This window comes from Anolis carolinensis, unplaced genomic scaffold (genome assembly GCF_035594765.1).
Source record: "Anolis carolinensis isolate JA03-04 unplaced genomic scaffold, rAnoCar3.1.pri scaffold_8, whole genome shotgun sequence".
Classification (NCBI taxonomy): domain Eukaryota; kingdom Metazoa; phylum Chordata; class Lepidosauria; order Squamata; family Dactyloidae; genus Anolis; species Anolis carolinensis.
The window spans coordinates 17,517,926-17,542,051 of record NW_026943819.1 but is presented as its reverse complement, the minus strand read 5'-3'; the positions used below and the strand labels follow the sequence as shown (position 1 = coordinate 17,542,051).

The window sequence follows — 24,126 nt, the reverse complement described above, 5'->3', positions numbered from 1 at the left end:
GAATCCAACCCAGGGGCTGGATGAGCTCCCTCTATGAGCTCCAGCTCCAAGCGGGGTCATGAGAGAAGCCTCCCACAAGGATGGTAAAACATCAAATATCAGGCTGTCCCCTGGGTAACATCCTTGCAGATGGCCAATTTGCTCACACCAGAAGCAACTTGCAGTTTGCTCCTGACATGAAAAAAGATCTCTTCTGCTGCTGGAATTTTCTCTCTCTCTGCCACTGTGTAATTAAACACTTCGAACCAATTGATTCATTCAAGTAATATTGAAGGCCATATTTATTCCTTCTTCTGTTTCTTAATCACCAAACTATATACAAACAAGCCCGATAAACAGTCCAGATGTCACGGCACAAGTATTAAGAGAGATGATAATGAGAGAATATCAAGAGAATATCCGAGAGAGGCTGAAGCCATGTGGCTTCTGAGTTTAAATAGCCTTCCCATTTTTGGTGTCCACGCAGAAAGTGACCTATAGGCTACTCGTCATGACACAGCCTGACATGTCATATGCATGGCTGCTTTAATCCAGCCCCACTGAACAATTCACCCTTCAGTGTCTGTTTTAGCTGACATGTGTCTGGATGAATGATTTTTTTCAGCACATGTTTCAACCACCACACTAACAGAATCTGTGTAGGTAATTTATAAACAATAAATATCAGGCCAGAAGGAAGAATAGAAAAACAATGTAATAGGAAAGAAGAACAGAATTATATATCTAGGTCTCTAACCTAAGGGATGGAAAGCCACCAAAATTGGAAGGGTGGGAGGAGGGAAGGGTATAACCAAATATGTATATTGTATAAATGTTATGGAGTATTGTATTGGTTTATGTATATATACATGGAGCTGTGGTGACGCAGTGGGTTAAACCTCTAAGCTGCAGAACTTGCTGATCGGAACGTTGTTAGCCCCAGCTTCTGTCAACCGAGCAGTTCGAAAACATGCATATGTGAGTAGATCAATAGGTACTGCTTCGGCAGGAAGGGAACAGCGCTCCATGTAGTCATGCTGGCCAGATGACCTTGGAGGTGTCTATGGATAACACCGGCACTTCAGCTTAGAAAGGGAGATGAGCACTACCCCCCAGAGTCGGACTTGGTTAGACTTGATATCAAGGGGAAATCTTTACCTTTACTTTACAGGTTTGTTTCATTTATGAATATAGAAATTGAAAACAAAAAACACAAATTATGGCTAAAACAGATATATTTTGTTTTGGAGAAAGGTATACCATGTCTGTCTGGATGCTGATATGGAGAAAGGTCTTCATGGAGTACATGCAAAAACAGGAATATTATGCAGCATACACCAACATATGTTTACCAACTTTTGAGCAGCTTCTAGCTTGTGTCATTACCTTTAATGGAGAGTCAAAGTATAATTCTCCAGGTATGGTGAGGCTACAGGGTCATGGGGACATTACTCGGCAGATTTAATACCACCAAGGACCCCCTTTGACAGCAAAATATGGAGTATGCTGCTATTGGGGGTGCAGCAGTTTGTCATTATGGAATTCAGAACTTTGGACAGTTCATAGCTACTCCATTCTCCCTGCTTACCAAGTAGATGGATTTCCAAGAAAAATAAATCTCTTGACTCTCCTCTTAATCTTCATCATTGATCTAAGCCTTAGAAAAATAATACTTTGGACTACTATTGTCAGAATTCCCAAATTAGCATAAGCACTGGCTGTTTTCACAGGAGATTCTGGAACTTGTTTTCCCAAAAGTAATTTCCCTATACTTTGATTCCAATCTCCATTGGGAAGAACATTTTGTTCCTCCCTCAATAGTCCATTAGATAGAAGGAAAGAGAGGATGAGAGTGTGAGGATTAGATCTGGAAAAACAAGAGCAGGGGACACTGTGGCTCTTTTTACCAGCTGCTTAGGCTCCATTCTCCAACAGATTGCACTATAGCACTGACCAACCTTAAAATATTGTAATCCTGGAGAGACATTTGCAAAAAAAATCCAATCCCCTGCTCCAAGAAGATTTTTTGCATCCATCTGTGAGAAAGAGATTCTGCAGCACTTTTGGTCAGTTCATGGTAATCAGAATAATATATCAACACATGAAACAATATAGTCTCTGGCTTGTGGAGGTTCATGTCAAATCTTCGGAGACCTGAAAGTATTCGCCAGGCAAAATTTATAGTCCTGTCTCTTTCTGATTTGCCCAAACTGGAAAAGACTGAAAGTTGGTCTCCAAAATGTACTCAATGTTCCTTATTCAAGAACATGGAGCCTCTTCCTCATAGACAAAGGAGCCTCTCAGGCCGGTGTTTGGGCTGCTGCCTGATGTAGAGTTCAGCCCCCTCGCCATCCCATTATGGAACACAGTATTAATAAAGTTGCTTAATTCTTAACTCAGCACTTGCCTCAAAGGACACAATGAAGAGTGACTTTGTGTTGCTCCTTTCTCTCTTGCTAGTCCTTATATCCTGGCTGGAACATCCTCAGGCCGTTGCAGGTAAGATCTGGTCTTCTCCCTGAAAATAGGCTTATTAGACACATAAGTGACAAATTAGTGATCCTTTCTAGGCAACCAAGTCAGATACTTTGTAAATGGGATGCCTTCCCTGGAACTGAATGGCTCACTTTAAACCCTTCAAACAAGGCAAGACTCTTGATTTAACAGCTGGGTATGACAATCTCCATTTTCTCAACTTCTTCTGCATTTGTTTGTATCACTGAGATGATATAGATATTATAGACAAGGTGGGTTGCATGATTTCTGAATGGGAACCATGACTGATTCTGCTGCCTTCTCAACAGGAGATAGCTTTGCCTTGTCATTTTCCCTTTCCCTTCTTTCCCCTGAAAATAAGGTTCTTTATTCTGGAAGCTTCTATGGAACATTTCCAGTATGAAAAGTCACTGGAATTACTGCTTAATTTCTGAAGCAGTCAAATCATAACAGTGGGGAAGTCCTTATGGGTTCCATAATGCCTCCAACCATTGCTTATCCTTTTCTTATAGTGATGTACAAACATGGCATAATGTTTTGACTGTTGGGCAACTGCTCTGGAGATCCAGGGTTCAAATCATCACTCAGTCGTGGAGATCTTTGACAATTCACGCTCTCTCATCTTTATAAGGAGGCAAAAGCAATCCCCATCTGAATAAATTGTGCCAAGAAAATCTTATCATAGGGTTGCCTTGTGGTTGTCATGAGTTAGAGATGACTTAAAGGCACAAAACAATGACAATAGGAGGAATCGCAGAACAACATTATTACATACTTACTGGAACCTTCTGGTCCGGCTCTTCTTTGCAGTTGGTGCTCGCCATCGTTGCATTTGTATGTTGGCATTGACATCACTACTGGCCGCCAAATTTTGGTGCTAGCTTCCCCTAAAGTTCCAGAAAGAAAAATGCGAATTTTGAACATTCCGTTTTTATTAGGTCTCCAGAAATGTGTAGCAATAAGGAACAGAAGTGCTAATGTCAGAGTAGAACTAGTTTTTCCAGTACATGTTCTTCCTACATGAAACTGCTTCCCTATCAGAAACGAGTATTATTAGATATAAATCAAAAGTGCTGGTGATAAAGCTCTCTAAGGTTCAGTTGGCAATTGTTCGAAGGACCATAACCTCCCATACAAACCTTGTCCCTTTTTAATATATTCCGGAGAGACTTTTCTCTCTCTGACGCATCACCAGAGAGAGATCTCTTTTCAGAGAAGCTAGACTGGAACTTTTAAAATTATGCTCCTCCTTTTTATTTCATCTGACCTTAGAGAATTGATTTTTCAGGGAAACTAGGTGTAGTATAATGTCCTAAACTTTTATTTGTTTTATTCAGTTTTAATTTCATGCTGTTTTTATTGCTTCTTAACTTTTATGTGTTGTTAATTGTTAACTATGATTCTTTTAACTGTTGTCAGTTGTCATGAGTCAAAACTGGAAAAAGATGATGGTGATAATTACAGTAGTAGTCATAGTGATGATGATGATAATGATGATGATGATAATGTTATGATATTTCTTCAAAGCATTGCCAACAATATGCAGCCTTCCCCCCATGAAGGGGAGTTGCGAAAACCGTTTGACCCGCTTTTACTATAACCATCAGCACAAACGATGTGAAAAATTTGTTTATGGTGGCTGCCTGGGTAATGGAAATAAATTTCAAACACTTGAGAGCTGCGAAAAAATGTGCAAAGTATCAAAAGGTAAGCATTTTTCATGTCAGAATATGTTTGTAGACACAATCCTGTGATGCTGGATTTCTGGTAAAAAAAGAGGTGCAAACTTCAAAACACAAAGTGGTGTAAATACGTGTGAGCTGATTTCAGACAAAAGCTACAATGCTGTCACCACTCATGAAAGATCTATGGAAATTTCTTTTGATCTATAGAAGTAAGATCCTATCATATTTTAGGAATCTTAGGGTGAAAAACTCAGCATTGGAAAGAGTAAGTACATATATTTCCTTTGTTCTTGTTTCTGATTTGAGCCACAACTATGGCTCAAATGGAGGTATCATATTTGTTACCACTGTAAGGGTTGCTGAGTTTGGGTTTTCCTTCATGTTGAGCTAATCAGATCTGTGATATGGAGGATCCTTTGGCTCTTGCCCTTATTTCGGTTTTCTGTCGATGATTATTGTTGGGGAGAGCATCGTCTTTTAGGAATATATGACATATATAATGACAGAGTGCACTGGGCTAGTGTTGCATTTATAGCTGTTGAACAGGAACGATTAACTAAGAAGTGCTATAATTTTGTATTGTGAAAAAAAAGAGACAGAAAGGGAGGGATGCAGTACTAAGATATGTTCATTTCTAAGACTCCTGTATATATTTCCATACTATCTGGCTGGGCTGTGGAGCAGGCTGGTAAACAGCTGCTGCAATAAATCACTCTGACCATGAGGTCATGAGTTCGAGGCCAGCCCGTGGCGGGGTGAGCACCCGTCAATTAAAAATAAAATATAGCCCCTGCTCGTTGCTGACCTAGCAACCTGAAAGATAGTTGCATCTATCAAGCAGGAAATAAGGTACCACTTATAAAAGTGGGGAGGCAAGTTTAACTAATTTACAACATTGGAATGAGGAAGTGAGGAAGTGCCATCAGAGTGGATGATGGGGCAGCTGCTCCCCCCTGTGGCCAGAATCGAACATCCCCTCAGGAGAAGGTTAAATTGCCTCTGCGTCTGTCTGTCTGTGTCTTGGTTTGATGTGTTTATGGGCACTGAATGTTTGCCCTATATGTACATAATGTGATCCTCCCTGAGTCCCCTTCGGGGTGAGAAGGGCGGAATATAAATATTGTAAATAAATAAATAATAAATCTGGATCTATTTGGTGAGCTTTTCCTCTGCCATTCCTTTAAAAACAGTAAGTGCTCCTTACTGTTTAGTTGAACCCCTGGGCTAAAGCAGTGCTCAGCTAAGTGTGTACACTGCATGCTCTCAAAATACCTGGTGTTTGCTTTATTTTACCTCACATGTTGCTTGAACATTATAGAGAACTATTTTGTCATGTTTTTGTCCCACTGGAATTGAGGAGGAAGGAACAAAATTGGGTACTTCTATTTAAAATGATATGGCACAGGCACTAAATTGTCAAGCAGGTGCCTACAACCAATGAATGACAGAGAGAGGCCTGCATCAGTTCTCTCAATCCTCAACTTTCCTCAGTTTTGGTGTCCACCTTATTTCTGTTCCACTATCTCTTCTTATACTATGTACACCATTCTCAGAAGTGCTTCAAATTCCAGGTCCTCCTACAAGACCAATGCCAAGTCCGTCTACACGACCAATGCCAAGTCCATCTACAAGACCAATGCCAAGTCCGTCTACAGGACCAAGCCAGGACCAGTCTGTTGGTAAGACTTTGAGGAAAAACCATCAAAACCAGACTGACAGATTGTTGAGATAGTCTGTACTTTTTACTTTCTGGGTCTGTTGTTGTACAATGAACATACAGTTAGAAGGTAACACTGAAGAGCAAGGCTAATGTGAGGGGTCGGGGATATCAGGCATGTTCTATCCTAATTTAGGATTTGCCCCCCCCCCCCCCCCGGCCATTGTTGGGCAGGATAGACAGAGCAGGAAATCCATCAAAAGTGCAGAATCTCATCTCAGATGAGTCCTCGGGTTCTGGTCCTGGAGCTGCCATTCCACAAACAGAGCTTCCTCATATTTTTTTAAGAAATGTTTTTTTTTATTATTTTTTGAAATTATTGTAACTAGTGCTACACAATATTATGCAAACATTCAAAACATTTTCCATTGGAAACACATGTTTACATTATCCCCCCTCTTTCTCCCTCCCTCCCCTCCCTGGGAACAGTTTACAAGTATTGCTTTATTTATTACAATACAATGGGCTGCACCCCATGAAATTCGGGAATTTGTAGTCTTGCGAGGTCCAAGATTTCTGGGTGAGACTTCTAAATGCCTTTCCCTCAACTGCTAATCCTGGGATTCCATAGGATGCTGCCCTGGAAGTTCAAGCAGATTACTAGTACAATAAACTTGAAGTGTCACAAGGAATGAAGTCTATGAAACTTATGCTTCAATGGATCGGATAGAGACAGCCGAGTGGACTGAGAGGCAAGGTTCACTCTTAACTGCCTCATGGACATCTGTATACTAGGGCTTGCGTATCCAAAATCGGGGTTATTTATTATTGTTGTAATTTTTACCTATTCTTGTCTCCTGGAGCCCTGCCTACAGTATGTAGCCTACCCCCATCCCAAGGACCTTGTGAAAACCGTTTGACCCGTTACTACTATAACCATAATCACAAACAATGTGAAACATTTATTTATGGTGGCTGCCTGGGCAATGGAAATAAATTTCAAACACCCGAAAGCTGCGAAAAATGGTGCAAAGTATCAAAAGGTAAGCGGTTTTTGCAGGCTAATGCTGAGTTTCAGTTGTTTTTTTTAAATAATATGTTTTTATTGAAATTTTATATACCATAAGAGAAAATGAGAAAAATTTAGTATACATCGAAAGTGGGAGAACAATATTTTATTATAGAAAAGTAGGAAAAATGTGAGAAAAAGGAAAAAAAAGGCAGAATGATAGTGAAGGAATATATATACAGTAGAGTCTCACTTATCCAATATTCACTTATCCAACGTTCTGGATTATCCAACGCATTTTTGTAGTCAGTGTTTTCAATATATCATGATATTTTGGTACGAAATTCGTAAATACAGTAATTACTACGTAGCATTACTGCGTATTGAACTACTTTTTCTGCCAAATTTGTTGTATAACATGATGTTTTGGTGCTTAATTTGTAAAATCATAACCTAATTTGATGTTAAATAGGCTTCTTCTTAAACTCTCCTTATTATCCAACATATTCACTTATCCAACATTCTGCCGGCCCGTTTATGTTGGATAAGTGAGACTCTACTATCTATCTATCTATCTATCTATCTATCTATCTATCTATCTATCTATCTATCTATCTATCTAATAAAAAAATTAAAAAATTAAGAGTTCTAGACTTCCAACCTGCTCTTGCTATTCCTTAAACTGTCGTAATTTATATTCCATTCTAATGCTACTATATCCCCTTCGTCCTCTTGTAGGCTTGGAAATATTAAACTTCAGCAGATAAGATCTAATTTTGCTGAGTTTCAGTTGTTGAACATAAACTATTAGCCATGAAGTGCTATTATTATGTATAGTGAAAAATAGACAGGAAGAGAGAGATGAACTATGTTTGTTGCTTAGCTTCCAAGACCTCTATACATATTTCCACACTATCTGGGTCTCTTTGGTGAGCTTTTCCTCTGCCATTATTGTAAAGGGAGTGCTGAATACTGTTTAGTTGAGCCCCTGGGCTAAGGCAGTCTCTGGACCTCATCAGATGCAATCTTCTCTGCTTCTTCTCTCCGTTTCCAGGCACTGGCAAACTGGAATCCCACGGAAGCCATCCAACAATGTACGGCCTCTTCCAGTGGCTGCCTATGGGAATCTGTGTTGTCAGTGCCTGAAAACAGAGAGAAAACTCTGTTTTCAGGAGTTAGATGCTTCCTGACTCCTACCAGCTAAAAATGGGGAGGAAACAGGGAAACTATGGGAAATTACGGGAAACAATGGCGGATGGCTGGCCATCCCAGAAGACATTTAAAGAAGGTAGGGAATGAGATAGGACACTTCTACTGATTTTCCCCGATCACCCATTTGATGAGGTCCTATATGTGTCTACTGCATACTCACAAAACACCCACTGTTTGCTTTATTTTACTTAAAATGTCCCTTGAACATTATAGGGGACAATTCTGTTATGTTTTTGTCCCATTGCAATTGAAAAGGAAAGGACAAAATTGGGGCTACTATACAAAATGATATGTTACTTCACATTATGTCTGATTTTACGTACATGGTCTCTAAAAACTTACTGGCAGGAAATGTATAACCCAGGAGGATGTGAAGAATTTTTGTAACTGTAAAAGGAAACTGGAGATACTAATTTGTGTCTTGTGTGAAATACAACTCTGAATTCCAGTCAAAAGCTGGCACAGCCCCTAAACATCAAGTTGGCGCCTGCAACCAATTAATGCTTGAGAGAGACTTGCATCAATTCTCTTGATCCTCAACTTTCCTCAGTTATGTTGTCCACATAAACTACACAAAGGATTCTGGAGGCAGCTGATGTTCACTCTCTTTGTGGTGTTCAAGCACACATATGTATAGCAGAATTGGCTTGATTAGAATCCTTTTCTTACAGTCTCATCAGTGGCTCAGTCATGGTCAAGTTTGAGAGATACAGTGCAGTGGCTTTCGTGCTTGGCATGTGGACTTCCCTAACTCTGTCAGTGGCATGTTCAGCAGGCTTGTGGGTTTGTTATTGCATTAGTGGCCTGATCCAGTATGGCTCTTCTTCTGTTCTTCTCTCTCACCATCACTACTTGTACTATTTACAGTGCTTCCAATGCCAAGTCCTTCTACAAAATCAGTGCCAAGTCCTCCTACAAGACCAACACCAAGTCCTTCTACAAGACCAACACCAAGTCCTTCTACAGGACCAAGCCTGGATGTGTCTGTTGGTAAGACTCCAAGAAAACCCAACAAAACCAGACCAACTAATTATTGGGATACCCTGTTTCCCCTAAAATAAGACATCCCCAGAAAATAAGACCTAGTAGAGGTTTTGCTGAATTGCTAAATATAAGGCCTCCCCTGAAAGTAAGACCTAGCAAAGTTTTTGTTTAGAAGCATGCCCAACGAACAGAACATGTAGGATCGGTAAACGTATATACCATAGAGTGTTGTACATGGAAATATTGGTAGTAACAAGAAATTCTTGATAGGATTCATAGTTTGTCTGGTTATGCTGGTTTGTGATGACAACTACTGTATGGTATATAATAAATGTTCATTTTTTGATTCAACAATAAATGTGAATTCTTCATGGAAAAATAAGACATCCCCTGAAAGTAAGACCTAGTGCATCTTTGGGAGCAAAAATTAATATAAGACACTGTCTTATTTTCGGGGAAACACGGTAATTAGTCATGTTTAGCTTTCTGGGTCTGTTGTTGTAGAATGAACATGCAAACAGAAGATAACATTGAAGAGCAAGACTAATGTGAGGGGTCAGGTTTATCGGGCATCTCCTGTCCTGATTTAGGCTTTGGCAATTCCTCAGGCTGTTATTAGCAAGAAAGTACTCTGCTCCAAGATCTTCCAGACAGGCTGGGCAGAAAATCCAACAGACATGAAGCTGTGGCATATGTCTGGAAGGGTTTATTGCAAGGGAACACATACCATATTTTGCTCTATTTTCTGCCTAATGAGTTGGGTTTTGGGGCTGAGCCTTCTCATCTAATAGCTCTCTTGTCAATGTCTGATTGATCTCAGACGAGTCCCCAGGCTGAGGTCCTGAAGTTGCCATTCCACAAAAAGAGCTTCCTCAACTTCAGAAGTTGGCCAGGATACCTTCTGGGACACCAACCCCGACAAGCAGATGTGAATTACAAATTATTCAATGTCACCATATTGGATAAAAACATTATCAAATTGCATTAGTTAGAGTACTATTATTCCAAATTTAACTTTAATGGGTGTATCTCATGAAATTCTGGAGTTTGTAGTTTAGCGAGGTCCAAGATTTCTCCGGGTGAGACTTCTAAATGGCTTTCCCTTAACCACTAATCCCGGGATTCCATAGGATGCTGCCCTGGAAGTTCAAGCAGACTAATAGTAAAATAGCAGTGTAATATCATAAGGAGTGAAGTCTATGAACCTCAGAAGGAAACTTATGCTTCAATGGATTGGATAGAAACGCTTGTTAAGAAAAAGAAATGCAAGTTCCCCTCTCAACCACCCCATGAACTTTCTGCATGACGGACATCTGTATAGTGCTTGCATATCCAAAATAGGGGTTATTTATTATTCTGTTGTAATTTTCACCTATTCTTGTCTCCTGGAGCTCTGCCTACAGTATGTAGTCTACCCCCATCCAAAGGACCTTGCACAAACCGTTTGACCCGTTACTACTATAACCATAATCACAAACAATGTGAAACATTTATTTATGGTGGCTGCTTGGGCAATGGAAATAAATTTCAAACACTCGAGAGCTGCGAAAATTGGTGCAAAGTATCAAAAGGTAAGCAGTATTTGCAGGCTAATGTTGAGTTTGTAGCTGTTGAACAGAAATTATTAGCCATGAAGTGTTATAATTTTGTATAGTGAAAAAAGAAACAAGAAGAGAGAGATGCAGTATGTTCGCTGCTTAGCTTCCAAGACCTCTATACATATTTCCACACCATCTGGATCTCTTTGGTGAGCTTTTCCTCAGTCATTCCCGAATACTGTTTAGTTGAACCCCTGGGCTAAGGAAGTCTCTAGACCTCATCAGATGCAATCTTCTCTACTTCTTCTCTCCATTTTCAGGCACTGGCAAACCGGAATCCCACAGAAGCCATCCAATGATGTACAGCCACTGGAAATGGCTGTCAATGGGAATCTGCATTGCCATCGCCTGAAAAAAGATAGAAGACTCCGTTTTCAGGAGCTGGGTGCTACTTGACTCCTATCAGCTGAAAATGGGAAGGAAGCAGGGAAACTACGAGAAATTATGGGAAACAATGGTGGATGGCCAGTCATCCCAGAAGACATGGAAAGAAGGTAGGGAAGGTAGGGACAGTTCTACCAATTTTCCCTAATCACCCATCTGATGAGGTCCTACATGTGCCTACTGCATATTCTCAAAACACCCATTGTTTGTTTTATTTCACTTAAAATATCCCTTGAACATTATAGGGGACAATTCTGTCATATTTTTGCCCTACTGCAACTGAGGGGGAAAGGACAAAATTGGGGGCTACTATTCAAAATGATATGTTATTTCACGTTATGTCTGATTTTATATAGTCTCTAAGAACTTGATGGGGGGAAATGTATGATCCAGGAGGATGTGAAGAGTTTTTGTAATTGTAGAAGGAAACTGGGGATGTTAATTTGTGTGCTGTGGGAAATACAACTCTTTTGAGTTCCAGTCAAAAGCTGGCACAGCCCCTAAATATCAAGTAGGTGCCTGCAACCAATGAATGCTTGAGAGAGGCTTGCATCAATTCTCTTGATCTCTAATTTTCCTCAGTTATGTTATCCACGTAAACTACACAAAGAATTCTGGAGGCAGCTGATGTTCTCTCTTTGTAATGTTCAAGCACACATATACATAGCAGAATTGGCTTGATCCGAATCCTTTTCTTACACTCTCATCAGTGTCTCAGTCATGGTGGAGTTTGAGAGATACAGCACAGCTGCTCTCTTGCCCGTCACGTGGCCTTTCCTGACTCTGTCAGTGGCATGTTCTGCGAGTTTGTTATTGCATCCGTGGACTGATCCAGTATGGCTCTTCTTCTGTTCTTTTGCTCTCACCATCTTTTCTTGTACTACTTACACCATTATTGCAAGTGTTTCCAATGCCAAGTTCTTCTACAGAAGCAATACCAAGTTCTTCTACAAGACCAATGCCAGGTCTTCCTACAAGACCAACTCCAAGTCCTTCTACAGGACCAAGCCAGGACCAGTCTGTTGATAAGACTCTGAGAAAATCCATCAAAACCAGACTGACTAATTGATGAGATAGTTTGTCACTTTTTGCTTTCTGGGTCTGTTGTTGTGCAATGAGCATACCTTTTGAGACAATGACTCCAAGATGAAGTTATTAGCCACAAAGCTGGTGTCACCGCATTAACCATACACATTTTCACACTGTACTGGTTATAGCACTATTATTCCAGTTTAAATGCTATGGCTGCATCGCATGGAATTCCGGAGTTTTTTTAGTTTAGCGAGGTCTAAGAATTCTCTAGTTAAGACTTCTAATGACCTCATCACTAAGGGCTAAAATTGACAGCATGCACCAGTTTAGCCTAAGTCACCCACTGAGCCCGCTGGCTCGCATCAAATGACACCGGTGGAGCTTCATGGGTGAAGTAGGGTGGAGCAGGTGCATGCTGCCACCACGGCAACACGGGAAGCTTCCCATGTTGCCATTGGAATCCATGTGGGACACGTGCTCCCTGTTCCCCCCCCCCCCCCAATAGGACCACCTTTAACTGGAGCCAGGCAATGCGGGGTGTGGGGCACCAGGTTCCCCATGCTCTCTGATGAAGGAGACAAACTCCAGTGGCTGTATGACAAGATCATAAATGTCACAAATCCCACATTAACATTTCTCTCAACTGCTAATCCCAGGATTTCGAAGGATGTTGCTCTAGAAGTTCAAGCAGACTAATAATAAAATAGCAGTGTAATATCATAAGGAGTAAAGTCTATGAACCTCAGAAGGAAACTTATGCTTCAATGGATTGGATAGAAACTCTTGTTAAGAAAAGGGAATGCAAGCTCCCTTCCCATTATCTTTTTGCGTGAAGGATATCTGTAAAGTGCTTGCATATCCAAAACCTGGATTATTTATTACCTGTTGTAATTTTTACCTATTCTTGTCTCCTGGAGCCGTGCCTCCAGTATGCAGACTCCCCCCATCCAAAGGACCTTGCAACAATCGTTTGACCCGTTACTATTATAACCATCATCACAAAAAATGTGAAACATTTGTTTATGGTGGCTGCATGGGCAATGGAAATTTATTTCAAACATCTGATAGCTGCAAAAAATGGTGCAAAGTTTCAAAAGGTAAGCAATTTTTGGAGTCTAGTGCTGAGTTCGTAGCTGTTGAATAGGAGCTATTAATCCAGAAGTGCTATAATTTTGTATTATGAAAAAAGAGTCAGGGAGGGAGAGCTGCAGTACTTGTTGCTATGCTTGCTGCTTAGCTTCTAAGACTCTTGTACATATTTCCATGCCATCTGGATCTCTTCTGTGAGGTTTTCCTCTGCCATTTTGGTTTAGTTGAACCCCTAGGCTAAGGCAGTACTAGACTATGGACCTCATCAAATGCTATCTTCTCTGTGTCTTCTCTCCATTTTCTGGCAAAATGGAGTCCCATAGAGGCCACCTAAAGACTCATGACTGCTTTCAGTGGCTGCCAATGGGAATCTGTGTTGTCAGAGTCTGAAAACAGAGAGAAGAATAAATGTGGTCATCCTTGGTTTAATGTTGTAGTTATGTAATTATTCAACAGCAGATCTGTATTTGTATTCTCTTGTGAACCTTGATGTGCTGGAGAATATTTAGCAAGTAATCACTTACATTTGTGCAGAGAAGGCTAAAATGGAAGCATGGGGCTCTGTCCCTACACAAGCTATACTTCTAGGGTCCAAACAAACAGGCATTGTCCAGAGGAGCAGCCAGGTCAACCTTTTCCACTTGATTCTAGAACAAGGAACACCAGAAAAGGGCTTACTTAGTTTAGTGAGCTGGTTATCTATGGCCATCCTTGTTATTGTTATGACCAATTTTAATAGTAGTTTTGTGGTGTGCAAAAATGGAGAATCATCACGGTTCGAACATTGGTAGATGACTCTGGAAACCAGGGCTTGAACTCCTGCTCCTCTGGGAACCTCATTACAATAGGAAATACTCTGTTTCTATCAGTATGCATCTCGTAGTTTTTTCTGACTGAATGCATACTGAATGCAGATAGGATGCATACTGACCCCATCACACCCAAACATGATACTTGCCTTCAGAAAATGCTGTGCTTTGTCCCATCATACCTCAGAAGGTTGGCTTCTACCAATCCGTTCAAAAGTTGGAAATGGCTTGAAGGCACATAAGTTATCTTCTTGGATATGTTTTGCATTTGCTTTTCGGTTTGAGACTGGAAAAAGATAGGGAGGATGAGGAGCAACTGGAGAAGTAGAATTTTCTTTGTTGCTAACCTGCTTGCACTATTCTCATAGCTGCTGCACTCTAGCCCAAGACACCTTTTCACCCAGAACCACACCAGAGTTCAGTAGTACTAACTATAACAGTTTATTAAGAAAAGCATGCATAAAGGAAAAAAGGGCAATTCCCAAGAGAGCAGTAGAAAAGGCATAAAATAGCAATAGTCCATATGCAAAAGAGCAGTAGTCCAAAATGGCAAGGTACATGAGGCCAAGGAAGTCAAGATCACAGGCATAAATCCATAAGCATGAAAGCAGGAACTTTTTCCAAGGCAAAACTCTTTCATGAACATAGGCAAACACAGGAAACTTGAATCATGAACTTGCGAGCTGAGACAGGAACCTGAATCTTTGGGCAACGTAGTCTCCTCTGAGAGACACCAAGTAAACATTATTTAATTTAAGCCCAAGCCTGACCAAAAAGCCATGAGATCATGCCTCACACACCTGGGTTTCAAGGATTTCTCATGGAGTCTCTCTGACTGCCTAATTAATCTATCCTTCACTCCCTCCCTGCGGAGACCTAATCTGATATTGTGGAAAACTCCCCAACAGCTGATGGCCGATTCCCAAGAGAAATGGACCTTTCACCAGTTTCCACAAGTGCATGAACAGAAATAGGGAACAGGACTTAAAAAAAATGAAAGAACATGCTGCCTCCTCCAGACCAAAAAAAATTACATAAATTCCTATTCCCAGTTCCCTTGGGCTGTTTTGTGCAAGTATTCTGTTAAGAAAGAAGCTACTTTATTAATACTGTGTGCCATCATAGAACAAAGAAGCTGAACTCTACATCAGGTGGTAGGCCCAGCAAAATATGAAGAAATGAGAAGCCCCGAGGCCTTACTACGTGATATAGAGTTCTGCCCCTTCTTTGTTCCATTATGGTACACTGTATTTATACAGTAGTTTTATTCTTAAAGGAATATTTGCATGAAATCACCCAAAGCAGAGCAGCCTCTCTCTTGTCATGCATGTGGGTGAATAAAATGTTGAACTAGATAGGTTCTTGCTTTGATCCAGAATCGCTCTTCTTTGTCTTCTTATGTCTTTCTGCTTCAACACTATCTTCTTGGGCTACTAACATGTTGTTAGAAGTGCTTCCAACACCCTCTACACGACCAGAGGAGGAAACGACCACTGGTAAGACTCAGAAAAACCATCAAAACGAGATTTTATTAATCCTAACATGGTAGTTTCTTATGCTTTTGTTTTTTTCTTAGTAATTGTGGTTTTTATTATTTTTTTGTTGCATACAACAAAATTACACATACTTCACAAAACAACAGAGAAGGGCAGAGAAAATAAACATGAACAAATCTGAAAATACGTATAAAATGCTATAGCCAAACATAAATCAAAATAAGGATAAATGACTTCTTTTTTTTATTACTGCCTTTCCCCCATAATGGGACCCACAGAGGTTTCCAGCCTCGGAGTACAAGTATCTGCAGTATCTAACAATGGCCCTATTTCCACTGAGTTGCGATAAACAACACAAAGAAAGGATTCCCTGAAATGCACAGGCAAGACTCACAAACTCTGAACATACAGTTTTATTTTCTCTGAATATAGAGTTTTCTTTCTATGAATGTATGTGTGTTGGTAACACATGGATTATATTTTGGTTTAATTGCTGTTGTATAGTTCATATCAGTTGTATAGTTCATACCCTATTTCCACTGACACATAATGCAATTTCAAACAGTGTAGTAGAACTCATATAATGCAGCTTAATTGCACTCAACTGCATGATATGAGTCTACACTAATCGGATAATGCAGTTTCAAACTGCATTATATGGCAGTGCAGATGGGGACTATATCTGACTCTTAGAGTGTGTTTTGACATCTCGTTTAATCCTGAGAGAAGCTGGATCAGCTCTGAAGTCATTATATTAGAAGGGTGCAAGCCAGCTCAGGGGTTGGCAGTATAGCTACCCCCAATGCTGATCCGGAGTAGCCCACTCTGGATCAGCATTGGGCTAACTGCCCTGTCAAGCCTATATTCCAATATCTTTCTGCCACATGCAGCTGATTGAATGTTATCCTTGGAATATGGAGCCTTATCCAAATAGGTGCAGCAGCTTCTTATAGTCCTATGATGGATCCTTGATATTTAGCATGAGTTATTTACCTATTCCGGTGTTCAGTCCCCCTTCATTCCATTAGGGAATAGAATTTTAATCATGTTGCTTAAATATTAACTGGACACTTTCTTTAAAAAATGTGGAGAATTGCCTTACCCCCACCATACAGGATCACTTCCTCCCACCTAAACCACCTGCTTAGAGGAGATGCAAGGCACTGTTCTTAAGGCAGACACCACTTCTCTGGACTCCTTTCTTTCCCAATCCCATTATTCTAGAGGAGACCCATGGCACCGTTCTTAAGAATGCCCATTCCTCTAAGTCACTGAAAAGATCCAAAATGAGAGAATCTGACAGATCCCATCCTATGTGCTTTTAAGTGCTTTGTCCCATTTCCAGGCACATCAGGAGCTCAGAAGACAATTGCTCCCCGGCTTCACTTCCCTCCATTTCTCCAAGCTTTTGACACAGTTCACTGATGAAACACCACAGATGTCTGTGTCGTATGATGGGCTCTATTGTACTTAGTCTATGAACTGTTTTAAAAAGGCATGGAAATGGAGGGTCAAGGGTGGCAGGGAGGACCTGCATGTGATGAAGTCCCTTTGTCAATCAGTTAGGAAGGAGTGAACAGTGGTGCTTCTCTCCTGTTTGTCAGATTCCTGTGTAGACTGCTATGTGACCAACTAGGTCTTTCATCTAATCCATCATGCAACTTCTTTTTTTCCTATGTTCTTCAACTCTTACATTCCATTCTTCCTCTTGGAATACTGATACTCTGACCAGCACCTTCAGTTAAAGAAGTCCCCGTTTCAGGTGAGAGCCTACCACTACCACTACCACTGCTACCACTACTACTACTGTATTTATTACCTTTGATGATGCCTGACACTGCCAAATATATGATTATGAAAATAAAGCGAAGTGGCTGGATGATTTTAGACAAGGTTTGGCATTTTCTATTTGTTTCTGTTTGTAACAAATGGTGGGCACCCCAACAGTAACATAATTGAAAAGTACTCCTAGAACTGATGAGAGAAGACATGGAGCATCCTTGCAGAAGCTTGTTTCTAACACAACTCTAGGAAGAGAGGGGTTTTGTTTGTTTCTTTGTTGAAATAATATCCCACTTTTCTCTCAAAATGGGATACTTCTGGATCTGCTTTTGAGGTCCAGAAAGATGGCATCAACTTCCTGAAGCCAACTGTGAGAATGCAAAATCATTGCTGCCTGACTACCTCTTATATTTTCCTTGTTCTCCTTCAGCTAGTGATGGTCATGAGCTGGAAAACAGGTAGGTTGAGCATTAAAGGAAGAAGAAGCACATAGCCACACCTGTTGGGGACTTACACTTTACCGGTGTGATATTATCTCATTTAAAACTCAGATGCAATAGGAAAATTGGACAAAAAGGTTTCCATGATTGCTATTTGATGTTAGCAACAAAATCAGCACTGGTTGCCAGATGTTGCTGGTTTTCCGAGTCCAAATGTAGTTGCTATTGTTTTTGTGTGTGTGTTATGTGACATTCTGATGGTCATGCTTTATAATATGTGTAAACAAACATATTTCTGCTCCTATTTTAAAAAATACACTTTCACCCCAAATGATCCCAAACACCAACTAGGAGACATAGGCATTTTCAACATGTCTTCAAGTCTTCTTGGGACAATTTTTAACAACAGGAATGGTGCAGAGTATTTCTGGTTCACTTACTGTTGCAAAAAAAAAGGTCTTTCCTAGGTTTAAATTGTCCTGGGGGGGCATAATATGTGGTGAAAATGCTACCACACAAGAGGGCATTTGGGGGCAAAACATGTTTTTTTCTTCTTCTCTTTCTTTTTCTCTGCAATGTTGTTTTATTGTTTGTGGACCACGGGGCCTCCAAACATGGTGGAAACGCCCTCTATACCCCCAGAACCATTTAGAGGTTATTTTGTACCTTGGAGGCCACAACAACTTGTGCGCCAACTGCGCCTGTACCTTGGGAAGCCTGACTTGGCCACGGTGGTCCACACTCTTGTTACATCTCATGCATAAGCTTTTGTTCATGTTTTATGTATGGTTTTTACTGCTTGTTGTATTGTATGTGGCATTTGATTCTGCTATTGTGTAAAACCACTCTGGGCCCCCCGGGGAGAAGAGCGGTATATAAATAAAACAAAATAAATAAATAATAATTATCCAGTGGGGTACATGTGGTCCACAGGCTGCAGTTTAATTACTCATGGACTAAAACTATCCTTCTCCTCCTCAAAATCTAAACATAGCTACAGCGAGTAGCCTTTGAGCAACAAATTCTACCCAAACCCAATTGATGAATGTTTTCAGTGGGAGAGCTCCTAGTAGCATCAAGGAAAGGACTTTCCTGTTCCATAATTCCCATCTCATTTACAACTATTACTACTACTTGTAGTAATAAAAAGAAAAACTGAGGACTAATGTGAGATGACATACGGAAGAAGGGTGGCATCATCTGCTGGACATTCTGTAAATTTACATCTTCAAGACAGTATTGGAAGCATCCAGGGAACTGGCAATCCTGCACTGTTAGGTATTGACTGAATATTGCTAGAACACAAAAAATGATGAGTTTATCACATGAGGAAGGCAAACCAGCATCTGTAATTGTTCAACATACCGTCCAATATACCTATTGTGTCATGCAATGAAAGTATTTGCAAGAATACTGGATGAAAGGCAAAGAAGTCACACAGCCGTTACACCAAAACAATGTGGCTTGGACAAGGGGTGTGGCACAATAGATGCAATACATGCTGTCCCGTTACTCATGGAAAAACATCAGGAAAAGAAAAAAACTGCACTTTGCATTCCTTGATATCGAAAAAGCATTTGATCGGGTTCCTCCTGATCTGATCTGACAAACACTATGGTCACATGGAATACGAGAAGACTATGTAACATGAATAAAGCTACTATACAATAGTACAACAAGTATAGACCGCTGCCCTGCAGGGATTTCACCACCCTTCAACATCACTGTTGGTGTGCACTCTCACTATTACCATTCATATTCTGCATGTGCACTGCTACAGCAGATGTGCAGACTACACATCCCTGGACACTCCTATATGCAGATGACATAGCACTTGGACACCAAAACATGCAGTGGGCAGGTGGGGTTTATATATCCGTGGAATAATGTTCAGGGTGGGAGAACTCTTGTCTGTTTGAAGCAAGTGTGAATGTTGCAATTTGCCACCTTGATCAGCATTTAATGGCTTTGCAGCTTCAAAGCCTGGCTGCTTTGTGCCTGAGGGAATCCTTTGTTGGGAGGTGTTAGCTCGCCCTGATTGTTTCATGCCTGAAATTCCTATTTTCTGAATGTTGTTCTTTATTTACTGTCCTGATTTTAGAGTTTTTCAATACTGGTAGCCAGATTTTGTTCATTTTCATGGTTTCCTCCTTTCTGTTGAAATTGTCCACATGCTTGTGGATTTCAATGGCTTCTCTGTGTAGTCTGACATGGTGGTTGTTAGAGTGGTCCAGCATTTCTGTGTTCCAAAATAATATGCTGTGACCAGGTTGGTTCATCAAGTGCTCTGCTCTGGCTGACTTCTCTGGTTGAGTTAGTCTGCCGTGCCTTTCATGTTCCTTGATTTGTGTCTGGGCCATGCTTCTACGTTTGTTGGTCCCTATGTAGACTTGTCAACAGCTGCATGGTATACGGTAGACTCCTGCAGAGGTGAGAGGATTCCTCTTTTCCTTTGCTGAATGTATCATTTGTTGGATTTTCTTAGTGGGTCTGTGGATAGTTTATAGGTTGTGTTTCTTCATCAGCTTCCCTATATGGTCAGTGGTTCCCTTGATGTATGATAAAAAAACTTTTTCTCTGGGTGGATCTTTTATCTTTATTCTTGTGGCTTGTTCTTGGCCTTGCAGCTCTTCTGATGTCTATGGTGGAGTCTCCATTGGCTTGTAGAGCCCAGATGGTTCAGTTCTTCTTGGAGGAGGTGGGGTTCGCAGACTCTTTTTGCACGGTCTGCCAGGGCTTTAATTGTGCTTCTTTTTTGACTTGGGTGATTTAAATAATTTAAATTAAAATAATAATTATTAAATAATCATCATTTAAGCCGCCTTGAGTCCCCTCGGGGACAAAGGCAGGGTAAAAATGATGTAAATAAAAATAAATTAATTAATAGCCAACTACGGTGGAATGTCAAGTCCGTTTCCTTTTTGCTCTCCTGCTTTTCCAGGCAGAGAAAATTTGCCTTCAATATGCAAACTGCCACCTGAACAGGGGAAATGTCAGGCAAGACATACTCGCTACTACTATAACATGGAGAAACATGCATGTGAAAAGTTCATTTATACTGGCTGCTTGGGTAATGCAAATCGATTTCTCACTGCTACAAAATGCAATCAGAAGTGTGAAACTATAACAGGTAAGAAGAAATAACTTTTGATTCTACATATCTTGGGGCTTCTTTGATCAAGAAGAAGATAAGTTTTTTTAAAATTAGAGACTTCTCTCTCTCCTTGCCTTCCCCCATCTAATTGTTTACTCCTTTTTATAACATAGTAATTCAGTTGAAATGTAAAATACTTTTAACAACAAATGAATAGCTTTAATAATAGTGCATTAATAACCAAATTGCATTAAAAGTGAAATATGTCCACTTAATCAATATAAGTTACGCAGGGTTGGTTTTCCAAATTATCCTGGATTTAATACATCTACTCTAGTTGATTAGCCATAAGATTGTGTATTGATAATTATCTTGAGAGTAAGAGAAATGGAGGAGATGTGTGTCTGAGAATGAGATACAAAGGAGACAAGAAGCAAAAGGACATGAGTGATAAAGTTCAAGGTTATTTCCAAGGCTTAGAATAAATCTCATTGGATTCTCCTCTTGATTCCTCAGGCTAGATTTACACTGCCATATAATTCAGGTTCAGAATCCAGATTAACTACTTTAAACTGGATTATACGAGTCTACACTCCACTTCAATGCAGTTAATCTGCATTCAGAAACTAGATTATATGACAATGTAAATGGGGCCTCAGTTGATATGCGCAGAGGTAGACTTGAGCTGCAAGATTCTATTTGTTAAAACTCTATGTGCCTTAGACCAGTTATCTTTATTTTTTTCCCCGTCACTCAGGGATACCTACAATATGTACAGTCCCTAAAAATACAGGGTCATGCTCAGAAAAAATTAGCCGCTATTACTATAATCAGAAGAGCAAACATTGTGAACAATTCATTTATAGTGGCTGCGGTGGTAATGCCAACAACTTTAGCAGTTCCCAGGAATGTAAAAGGTTATGCCTTGCTTAACAGGTAAAGAGAAAAACAATTCATTCTTATTTTGGTGATTGGATAAGCTTGTATGATATTGCATTTTTTTCTCATGCAGTGCTTAAAGTGATAACCTTATGCCTCATGCAAAAAAAGAAAAAAAGAAAAAAAGAGGCAGGTATGATAATGATCTTTGCCTGTCATACTCTGGACATTTGTAATGACACTTGGATGGTCTGGTGAGATTAAAACAATGGAGTTGCACAAATGGAACAAAGCTGGTCAAGTATTTATGTTTGCTCTCTTTCAGATACAAACAGGATTGTCCAACATCCTACAGTAGAAGGTGTATGTGTCTGAGTCAGTTTGGTAGGGCCTCCATTCAGGAGAAGCAAACAAGACAATAAAGTACTGTTTGCACTGTTTGCAGTCCTGAATTGTAGCAATGAGACCATTTCCTTGTCAGCAGGAGGGAGGGCATTTTGAAGGAAATGTTCAGTTTGTACTTTAATTTACGGCTTGCCTTCTTCCAAGATCATCAGAAATCCTTGTGCTATGTCCTGAAAACATGCCTCTTACAACAAGTTCAGATTATGGCAAGAGGCAGCTTCCTGTCTAACACAGCAAAGTCTTCTACGGCTCCTATTTGCTGAGCCTCGCCCATAACACATGAATAGAATTTATTAGACTTTATGGGGACAAGTTTATACAATATTTAGTATTCAAATCTTGTGAGGTTTGTTAAAGTCAATGGGAAGCAGTACTGGACGAGAACAAGCAACATAAGAGAGTGAAGGGAGATGCAAATGCAATGCTGATACAAGAAATGTTCTGTTAGGGATTAGATGATAGAAGAAGAAAAACGGATCAATATGAAATCAATCCTTAAGATGAATAAAGGGCCCACAATTAACCTGAGCTACATCGAGCAGCTGGTAGAGGTACCATTATGGTTTTCCGCTCTCCAAGGTAGTGATTCCACCAGCCAACCTTGGTCCTGTTCGTTTCTCTGAAACATCACCAATATCCAACACTTTTTGAGTCTCTTGTATCTATGTTTATTGATTCTTAATTTTTCTTTCCTCAGATCATCCTATGCTCAGACTAGCTTCTTCTCTATAAAAACAAAAACACTGATGGGCTCGTGGAGCATGTGACCAAATTCCAAGGAACAGCGACAACAAATAAAGATGGGATTCTGGTGTTTTATTCTCTTATGAAATCTTCTCCAGATGCTCCAGTAAATGTTCTTTTTTCTTGTCATCCCACTGGTTATGGTTCTTACCGATTATTTAACAACAATAATAACCATTCATGCACACCCTGGAGCCCCGATGGCGCAATGGCTTCCAGGCATCACATGGAATGGCTCCATTCAGGGGGAGGGAGGGAGGAGAAGCAGTAGTCAGGAGACTTGGTGTTGTGCCTTTCGAGGGTGGTCAACGTCTCCTCTCCCGACATCCCCGTTGTCTTGGCACTATACGAGGGTTTTGCGAGACCATTCGCTCTCATTGCAGTGGTGTAGTAACGGTGAAGCCGTGGACCCTATCCTGGTTCTTGCGGACCACTGGTGTTCCACAGACCACAAGTTGGGAACCACTGGGTTAAACCCTTGTGTCAGCAGGACTCCTGACTAAAAGGTCAGTGGTTTGAATCTGAGGAGCGGGGTGAGTTCCCATCTGTCAGCTCTAGCACACCATGCGGGGATATGAAAGAAACCTCCCACAGTATGGTATAACACCAAACATCCGGGCGTCCCCTGGGCAACATCCTTGCAAACGGCCAATTATCTCACATCAGAAGTGACTTGCAGTTTCTGAAGTCGCTCCTGATATTTAAAAAAATGCACACTCCCACATTCCATCCTTAAATGGGGCTCTCATTTTGGATGTTTATTTTAATGTAATTTTGTTGATAGGCTAAAACTGAATATCCAAGAGGGCTGAAGTGTTATAGCACAAAGGGCTAAAAGGACAATGTTTTCTATCACTTGAGATTGTATTGAACATAAGTGATGTCTTTCTTTCCCTTTCGCTCTCCAACCTGCTCCCTAATTATTGGCAACTCCCTAAAGAACAGGGACATTACCTTGCCTAACTATCCATGTACAGTAGAGTCTCACTTATCCAACATAAACGGGCCGGCAGAACGTTGGATAAGTGAATATGTTGGATAATAAGGAGGAATTTAGGAAAACATCAAATTAGGTTATAATTTTACAAATTAAGCACCAAAACATCATGTTATACAACAAATTTGACAGAAAGAGTAGTTCAATACGCAGTAATGCTATGTAGTAATTACTGTATTTACGAATTTAGCACTAAACTATCACGATGTTTTGAAAACATTGACTACAAAAATGTGTTGGATAATCCAGAACATTGGACAAGCGAGTGTTGGATAAGTGAGACTACTGTAGTTATAACTATCATAGGCCAAAACAAAAGGGGGAGGAATCCACTTATTGTGGCTGCGGAGAAATA

At 40.4% G+C, this 24,126-nt stretch overlaps 1 protein-coding gene and 1 long non-coding RNA gene across 4 annotated transcripts in view; one reads left to right on the top strand and one right to left on the bottom strand.

Annotated features, from left to right (window-relative positions):
- Positions 1-253: 253 nt before the first annotated feature.
- LOC103280178 (uncharacterized) overlaps positions 254-24,126 on the bottom strand; it is a 111,966-nt gene continuing 88,093 nt past the window's right edge. For both annotated transcript variants that reach the window (XR_010000361.1, XR_001730749.2), the window contains exons 2-3: positions 3,255-3,362; positions 254-2,508 (exon numbers count right to left, since the gene is read on the bottom strand). This is a non-coding gene — a long non-coding RNA (uncharacterized LOC103280178). The remainder of the gene's footprint in view (positions 2,509-3,254; positions 3,363-24,126) is intronic.
- LOC103280181 (actinia tenebrosa protease inhibitors) lies at positions 2,394-22,903 on the top strand. 2 transcript variants are annotated; one of them, XM_062960761.1, is made up of 12 exons: positions 2,394-2,478; positions 4,003-4,182; positions 5,732-5,839; positions 6,681-6,860; positions 8,906-9,028; positions 10,414-10,593; positions 12,954-13,133; positions 15,383-15,430; positions 17,163-17,192; positions 20,594-20,782; positions 21,504-21,682; positions 22,728-22,903. In XM_062960761.1, the coding sequence occupies exons 1-11, from the start codon at positions 2,400-2,402 to the stop codon at positions 21,677-21,679; spliced, it is 1,473 nt and encodes a 490-aa protein (XP_062816831.1). In that variant the 5' UTR covers positions 2,394-2,399; the 3' UTR covers positions 21,680-21,682; positions 22,728-22,903. The 2 variants fall into 2 exon arrangements, with proteins under 2 accessions (XP_062816831.1, XP_062816832.1); XM_062960762.1 differs by lacking the exon at positions 12,954-13,133.